Source organism: Conger conger, chromosome 12, assembly GCF_963514075.1.
Source record: "Conger conger chromosome 12, fConCon1.1, whole genome shotgun sequence".
NCBI classification, from domain to species: Eukaryota; Metazoa; Chordata; class Actinopteri; order Anguilliformes; family Congridae; genus Conger; species Conger conger.
The window spans coordinates 26,948,858-26,957,852 of NC_083771.1; the positions used below are offsets into that span (position 1 = coordinate 26,948,858).

The 8,995-nt window shown below is 45.0% G+C and overlaps 1 protein-coding gene across 1 annotated transcript; it reads left to right on the forward strand.

Annotated features, from left to right (window-relative positions):
• Positions 1–1,967: 1,967 nt before the first annotated feature.
• LOC133141960 (glutathione S-transferase theta-3-like) lies at positions 1,968–6,387 on the forward strand. The gene is made up of 5 exons (XM_061262809.1): positions 1,968–2,418; positions 4,350–4,437; positions 4,886–5,036; positions 5,120–5,296; positions 6,045–6,387. Exons 1-5 carry the CDS (start codon positions 2,307–2,309, stop codon positions 6,240–6,242), a joined length of 726 nt encoding a protein of 241 aa, XP_061118793.1. The 5' UTR covers positions 1,968–2,306; the 3' UTR covers positions 6,243–6,387.
• The last annotated feature ends 2,608 nt before the right edge of the window (positions 6,388–8,995 follow it).

The window sequence follows — 8,995 nt, forward strand, 5'->3', positions numbered from 1 at the left end:
TGTGGTAGCGCCATTAAGGCGCCGGTAGTCGCCGCAGGGACGCCAGCCGCCATTGGACTTGGGAACGAGATGGAGGGGCGAGGCCCAAGGACTGTCGGAACGCCGGATGATGCCGAGCTTCTCCATAGAGGCGAACTCATCCTTCACGATGGCGAGCTTGTGTGGGTCGAGGCGGCGGGCCCTGGCATGCACAGGCGGGCCCTCCGTGGAGATGTGATGCTCTATGCCGTGTTTTGTGGCAGTGGACGAAAACGTAGGTGTCGCGATGTCCGAGAACTCCAACAGGAGGGGGGAGAAGACATCAGCAGGTGAGACCGCGCTGGACAGCTTCATCGCGGCCGCATCACTGCGCTCACACGGTAGCGAGCCGAACGTCTCAGCGTTGATGAGCCGACGGTTCCCCACATCCACTAGGAGACTGTTGGCACATAGAAAGTCAGCACCTAGGAGGGGAGTAAACACCTTGGCCAGAACAAAATCCCAGGTGAAACGCTGGTCAGCAAAACACAACGTCACAGTGCGGGTACCAAAAGTAGGGATAGCGCTGCCATTGGCAGCCTCGAGGGCGGGGCCTTGTTTCGCCTGACGTAAGTCCACAACTGATGCAGGGAGCACGCTCACCTGGGCGCCTGTATCGCACAGGAACCTGCGACCAGAGAGGGAGTCGGTGACGTACAGCAAGCCTGCAGGATGGCCGACACTCACAGCTGCAAGCGAGTGCCGGCCAGTGCGTTTCCCGACACACTGAAGTTGCATGGAGGCAGGCATTTCTTGGCTTTGGTACCGAACTTGGCGTGGTAAAAACACAACCCTGATGTCTTCACCCGGCAGGCCACAGCAGTGGCGGAGACGGAGAGAGGTTGGGGCACGCATTCATCGACGGCGGTGGTGTTGATGGTGGTGGGCGTCGCTGCAAAACATTTCTTCCCAGCCAAGAAAAATGTATCCGCCTCCCTGGCCAACTGGCGATAGTCAGTCTTGATAGAATTGGTCACGGCTAAACGAACGTGGCCAGGGAGCTGTCGCAGGAAAAGCTCCTTAAAAAGGAAACACGGCTGGTGGTCACCGAGCAGAGCCAGCATGTGGTCCATTAGTTCAGAGGGCTTGGAGTCACCGAGCCCAGGGAGGGAAAGGAGCTGGCGAGCGCGCTCAGACTCGGACAGTCCAAACGTCTCTTTAAGGTGGGCTTTCAAGGCGCCATATTTGTCATCTGCTGGTGGATTTTCAATAAGACTCACCACCCTCCCCGCAGTTGAGTTGGAAAGAGCCGCCACCACATAGTAGTACTTGGTACTGTCCATCGTAATCCCCCTCAATGCAAACTGCGCTTCAGCCTGAGCAAACCAAGCGTTAGCATTCTGCTCCCAAAATTCAGGTAATTTCAGAGAAACTGCATTTGTAGCCATGTTGCTGCCTGTTCAGTAAACTCTGGAAACGTCCAAAGAAAAACGGGGTCACCAATGTGGGAGTATGGGAACAAAAAGGTGCAAAGGAGGCTTTTTGTGGACCGAGAAAATGAACGTGTTGTTTATTGCATTCTCTCATTCAAAAATCACAACCACGAACCCTCTCTCGCAACACTTCCTGAAAGTCATTACCGCTAAGGAACATGGATAATGTAGTTGCATAGTAACGTTAACAAGGGCTAGATCGCAGTGAAGTCTAAACCACTGAAACACACTGTCCTGCTAGTGAGTGGCCACTACAATATAATATTTTGAGATACTGGATTTTTGAGATGCACTTTGCACTTTCGCTCTGGATAAGAGCGTCCGCCAAATGCCAGTAATGTAATGTAATGTAAAACTCTAGTGCACAGGTGTCAAACTCCAGTCCTGGAGGGCCGTAGTGTCTGCTGGTTTTTGGGGTGTTCTGGGTTCATTCAAGTCATTGATTGGTTAAAGTATCCACAGGCCTTGTTCTCAAGGCCTTAATTGGCAGCTGATTGAAAGGAAATCACAAAAACCCCCAGACACTGCGGCCCCCTGGGAATTCAGTTTGACACCCCTGCTCTCGTGGGATACGATTGAAGCAAATGCCTGCAGACACTGCGGCCCGCAGGAAGTGGAGTTGAGTAACACTGTTGTCTGTAGTGGTTGTTGAACTGAAAATTCATGTGGTTGTTGTCGATTACATCATTAGACTGGCTTCATCTACAGTTTTTGGGGAGTGGCGTCTGAGCGACTGTTTTTGGGGAGTGGCGTCTGAGCGACTGTTTTTGCACGTACAAGCCCTCGCTCCACTTCTCGTCGCATTCGTCCCAAGCAGCGTCTGAAAGCACCATCGGTCTGCGCCGTGCTTAGAAAATGGCACTTGAACTTTACCTCGATCTATTTTCACAACCCTGTCGTTCGGTGTTCATCTTTGCGAAGAAAAACAACATCCCATTCGAATTCAAAAAAATCTCGCTTTTTGAAGGTAAGTAATGTAAAAATGTGTGTAGCTGTGTAACTCAAGTTAATGATTAGGATCTGAATCGAGTTAGATAAGCGAAGAGTGTCGGACTCTGAACTGTTTACTGTATAAAATCACGCCTGAACACTTCTCACAGAAGTTTACTTTGTCGTGGTAACTTGTTTATGGAAATGTCGATTATTTTCTGTAAAATTAAGCGTCTGTATGGTAATTCCGGGTGAATCACAGTGCCCTGGGCAAGTGCCGTCTGCAAGATAATACATCTTGCAAGATAATACATCTTGCAAGATAATACATCTTGCAAGATAATACAAGATAATGCAAGATAATACATCCTGCAGAGCAGCTTTTTAAAGTTGTGTTGATAGCTGGTGCGTGGTTTTTCTGGAGCTGTGATTTATGATGTTAAAACTCATTAAAGCACAGCTTATTATTATTTCATTATAGCAACAATGAAAAAATGAGAACATGTTGGTTGGTATTTTCTGATTAGCGATGTACAGTGGTGTGAAAGCGTTTGCCCCCTTCCTGATTTCTTATTTTTTTTGCATGTGTCACACTTAAATGTTTCAGATCAAACAAATTTAAATATTATTCAAAGACAACGCAAGTAAACACAAAATGCAATTTTCAAATGAAGGTTTTTATTATTAAGAGAAAAAAAAAATCCAAACCTACATGACCCTGTGTGAAAAAGTGATTGCCCTGTAAACCTAATAACTGGTTGGGCCACCCTTAGCAGCAACAACTGCAATCAAGTGTTTGCGATAACTTGCAATGAGTCCCTTACAGCGCTGGAGGAATTTTTGCCCACTCATCTTTGCAGAATTGTTGTAATTCAGCCACATTGGAGGGTTTTTGAGCATGAACTGCCTTTTTAAGGTCATGCCACAGCATCTCAATAGGATTCAGGACTTTGACTAGGCCACTCCAGTCTTCATTTTGTTTTTCTTCAGCCATTCAGAGGTGGACTTGCTGGTGTGTTTTGGATCATTGTCCTGCTGCAGAACCCAAGTTCTGAAACAGCTTGAGGTCACGACATTCTCCTTCAGGATTTTTTGGTAGACGGCAGAATTCATGGTTCCATTTATCACAGCAAGTCTTCCAGGTCCTGAAGCAGCAAAACAGCCGCAGACCATCACACTAACACCACCATATTTTACTGTTGGTATGATGTTCTTTTTCTGAAATGCGGTGTTACTTTTACACCAGATGTAATGGGACACACACCTTCCAAAAAGTTCAACTTTTGTCTCGTCAGACCACAGAGTATTTTCCCAAAAGTCTTGGGGATCATCAAGATGTTTTCTGGCAAAATTGAGACCAGCCTTAATGTTCCTTTTGCTTAGCAGTGGTTTTCGTCTTGGAACTCTGCCATGCAGGCCATTTTTGCCCAGTATCTTTCTTATGGTGGAGTCATGAACACTGACCTTAACTGAGGCAAGTGAGGCCTGCAGTTCTTTGGATGTTGTTGTGGGGTCTTTTGTGACCTCTTGGATGAGTCGTTGCTGCGCTCTTGGGGTAATTTTGGTGGGCTGGCCAGGTTCACCACTGTTCCATGTTTTCGCCATTTGTGGATAATGGCTCTCACTGTGGTTCGCTGGAGTCCCAAAGCTTTAGAAATGGCTTTACAACCTTTTCCAGACTGATCTCAATCTCAATTAATTTCTTTAGCTCTCGGCATGATGTCTAGCTTTTGAGGATCATTTGGTCTACTTCACTTTGTCAGGCAGGTCCTATTTAAGTGATTTCTTGATTGAAAACAAGTGTGGCAGTAAAAAAATAAAATAATAATAATAATAATCAGGAAGGGGGCAAAGACTTTTTCACAGCACTGTATATGGGGGGTCAGGTTTTATAATTTGTCGATACTTCGTTGCTCCTCACCCACACCTCAATCTTTTGTTAATGTTGGACCGTCCCTTTTCTTGTAGGGGGGCAACATGCTGAGGAGTTTGGGAAGATTAACATGATGCGCAAAGTGCCTGCCATCCGCGATGGGGACTTCACTCTGGCCGAGAGGTGGGGAATCAGGAAAAACCGCAACAGGCGGATTGATAGAGGAGAGCTGATATCAGTGTTTGATAAGATTGATATGTCAGAACCACATGTAAAAGTAAATAAAGTAATGGCTGATTCATAGAGTAGAAGACTAACTACATATTGTAAATATAAATTGTGTGTGTTCAATGATTCACTCATTCTTATCAGCACACATGGTGAGAGAGGAATTTTCAAAGCAGAAAGTGCATCACCACTGTACACCACAAAGTACTGGAGGTTTGTGGTTGGGATTTAGGAGTAAACGCCACTATTATCACACATGGTAGCTGACTGTGGGTGAGGCTTTAGATTTGCTTCCAGCTCCCATTGCAAGAGTAAACAAACTGAGCCCAGACCAGGAGACTCTTTCCTCTGTCCTGACCCCCTCAATCTGACCCTCTACCCCCTTGTGTGTCCTGTTCATCAGTGTGGCCATCCTCCTCTACATGGCAGAAAAGTTCCGCACCCCGGATCACTGGTACCCCGCTGATCTGCAAACCCGCGCCCGGGTTAACGAGTATCTGTCTTGGCAACACACGGCACTGCGAATGCACGGCTCGAAGGTCTTCTGGTTCAAGGTAAATTAGTCGGTAATTAAAATGAGTCGATTGTCAGTCGATCAATGCGGCCAATGGGGCTGTGATCCACTTCCCGTCTCCAGCTTCTGATCCCGAAGGCCCTGGGGAAGGAGGTGCCCAAAGAGAAGATGGATTCAGCCCTTGAGGACCTTGAGGGGTCGCTGAAGATGCTGGAGGAGAAGTTTCTTCAGGACAGACCCTTCATCGCCGGAGAGCACATCTCCCTCGCAGACTTGGTGGCCATCGTGGAGATCATGCAGGTAAAAATGCAGCAAAATGTGAATATCTATTTTTTTTTAATTAAATGACAACAGAAAAATGATAAAGCAGCAGTGGAGTGTGTGCACAATCTGAAATCATGATGCGACAGTTCTCATTGGTCAGCATGACCTACATGGCCCTTCATAATTGGCTGTAGTGCTGCCCAGGGCAGGGTTTGACTTGGAGGGATTGTCCTTCACTCACTCAGCACCAGTGGCTCCCCCCTAGTGGCTCATGTCTGCACAAGCTGGTCAAGTTCAACACTTTATTGCTTTGCACAAAGTGCAGCTCTGATTAAACGATACAGTACAATACCAGTATACAACGTCTCAAACACCCAACAATCACAGGATAATAATAATATTATGATCATCCTTATTGACCATATTGATCAGTCTTCTTACTCCACTGCAAGAGCTGCACAACTGAGCTCGTCTGCAGTTCACTGGGAACAGTGACGCAGGCACACGAGTACAACTGATCATCCCCATTCCACCTGCTGGTCAGCTCACCAACATTGCATAGGTGTCGAATCCATTCTCGATTCAGTCTATTCAGACGGGGGAAACCCATGTAGAACATTTTGGTCAGTTTGGTCTAATTGTAAATAGAATTTCAGTTCACAGATTGGAAATGGTATAGAGTTAACCTACAAACGTGTTATTTGATTGCTGCCGTGTTCTGGGCCCCAGTGACTCAGCCTGCTTTCTGTTTTCCCTGTGCTGTGCTCTTGGGGGACCATGGCAGCCCGTGGGGGCGGGTGTGGATGTGTTTGCTGAGAGGCCAAAGCTGGTGGCCTGGCGGGATAGAGTCCAGGCGGTAGTCGGGAAGGAACTCTTCGACGAGGCCCACCAGAGCATCCTGTCCGCCGTCAAAGTGATGGAATCCCTGGACTCCAGCAAGCTGCAGGGCTTCAAACCACGCATTATGAAGCTTTTGCTGTGAGCTTCTCACTTACAAGCTAGGAGGAGGGTTAAAACCCCAGTTTAATCATAGTGCCTTTAGTGCTTTTTTTTTTTTCTTCTTTTTTATTGATTCCAGATCAACTTGGGAAATTGTCAGTTACAATAAAAATGAAAGCAGAACTGGACTAGTCTGTGGTTTTATGTGCATTTATCTGCATCCTCAGCAGTGCCTTTGCCTGGAAGAGGAAGTATTGATGTTGAGCAGGAAGTGTACCAGTAATGATTCGGCTTAAGGGTACAACTGGTCAGATTTCTCAAAAATACATACATTTTCCATGTCTTTAATTTAGTGGTAGCAGAAACGGGGTGCACTGTGAGAATCTTTATTTATTTTTATTTTATTGTTTAATTTGGCTGACACTTTTATCCGAAGCGACTTACAGTTGATTTAGACTAGGCAGGAAATCACCTGGAGCAATGCAGGGTTAAGGGCCTAACGGCTGTGCGGATCTTATTGTGGCTACGCCGGTGTTATGTACGGAGCAGAGGACCCAGACGCAGACCACAGGATAATCAAAAATCGTAGTTTATTAGTCCGTAATCGTAACCAGGAGATCCAATACAAAGAATGGCAAACAAAACAAGAGGGTAAGGCAGGCTTGGAAATCAAAGGCGAAGGGGTGTCTTTCTCAATAATTAGGCTTATGAGGAATTCGGCACTAAAACTGATCAACGTTCTGACAAAGAAGAATGCAGAGACTGAGGTTTACCTTGACTTAGTTTAATTTGTTCCGTGACTGAGCTCGTAACTCAATTTCCTCATATCAAATTAATTTTCCCCATTGAAATGAATTGAAATGCCATTAATCCGTTCAGGCCCCAAAAAACCACCCAAATTTTGTTACGTGTTTTTAAATAAAAATGGCACTGTATTGTATAAAAACATAAAACACAATGAAAGAGAATGTAAAGAAAAACTGGTTTTCCTTAATTGCTACAATTTTTATTTTATTTTTCACTTCACTTTCGCTAAACTTAATCTTCACCGTTTTTTTTGTTTTTTTTGCTTTTTCGCCACGCTTTCCTCACTTTCATCTGCAGGGCGTGTCAATAACCTGTCCAACGAGGTTTGTTTCTTCCTCCCTTTCAGAATGTTTCGGAAATTAGTTAGGCAGGTGTCATTAAATAGCGTCGACGCACGACCAGTTGCAACTTTTTCCGGGTGTTTCCTTTCAATAAACTATGGAAGTCTCCCACATTCACTTTCGCTCGCTAGTACCTCAAATTTTGGCTCGCAACACAGCAAAAAATCGACCGAGCGACGGCTCGTAACTCGGAAAACTCGTAAATTGGTGCACTCGTAAATCAAGGTACCACTGTACATGAGGGAAGGTGACAATCTAGACGGGGCTGGGAAAAGGGTGGGCTAAACAAATAGACAACAGGTGGGGAAACATAATAGGGTAATAACATAACGGGAGGGAGACGAAAACGCGGACTGGATGCACGTAACAAAACATGTAAAACATACTCCGGATTAGGGAGTAGACATTTGCATATATTGAAGACGTAGTGATAGTCAGAGACAGGTGCGAACACTTCGCTGAAACTAAGCGAGTAATTAGGGATAGCATAGGGAGGCAGAGTTAATAGTGCAGAAAAACTAAGAGATTGAGTCAGTGACTTAGTTACGTGAATATTTCTAAACTATCCAATAAAAGTGATAGTAAGACAGTAAGTGTATTAATCGGATTAGTACTGTACAATACCTAGATTAGTAGTAGTTCGTAAGAATAGTGCTTTACAACAATTAACTACCAAGAAAAAGCAGGAAGTAAGAATCGCGAGTTTTAGAAGGAATGTTTGAAAAGCCCGAAAACTACCGTAAACACCCGAATAGTGGGACACGAAGACAGGGGAGTGACTACACTGGTAAACATTCAGACACAGACATAACGGGATGACAAATGACAACTGTAATGGAAAACAATCACCAAGGATCTATGAAAAATGAATAAATAACAAGAGAAAACATAAATACACACAGGACAGATACAGAAACAGAAACATTACAGCCGGGGATCGAACCACTGACCTTGCAGGTCCCGGTCATGTACTTTAACCACTACGCTACATCACCATTAACACATTGACATGCATTACAATTGTCACAGCATAAATTCCATTTCCATTTTTCTTCTTTTGTCAGTTAAAAATGTGTGTGAAACTGTGGGAGGACCAACGGCACTTCTGTTTAGTGTGAATTTAATTGTAGTGCTGGGTTGGATAGCATTGTTTATCAGGTTACAAGAGAGAGACTTGTAACCTGATAGTAGTAGATTGAAATTCTGGTTGTGTCCTGACAAGAGGGCAGCTATATTGCATTAAGCTGCACTGCTTTCAAATGCATTCCTTTTCATTACTTCAATTTGGGGGATTAGCTTACCTAGAAGTATGAACCAAACGGTGAGTTTCAAATCTCACATTCCACAGCTTTGTAAACCCATTTTATGCAACAATACATCACTTGGATGTCAGGGCACATCCACTGCAAGGACAATATAAAATGGAGGCAATTATAGGTACCAGTGGAGGCTGGTGACTTCCAGAATTGAGGAGGCCATTTTTTTCCGCTTGCTCACTTCACTCGCGATGGAATGTCCCCTGTTCTCTTATCTGTCTTTGTGCTGGCCAAAGGCATACTATTTGGAGTGTAAGCTACAGTCAGAAAGTTCTGGCTGATGAAATTCATTGTACAGAGCTTAGCCTTGTGCCTTCCTGAAGAAATGACAT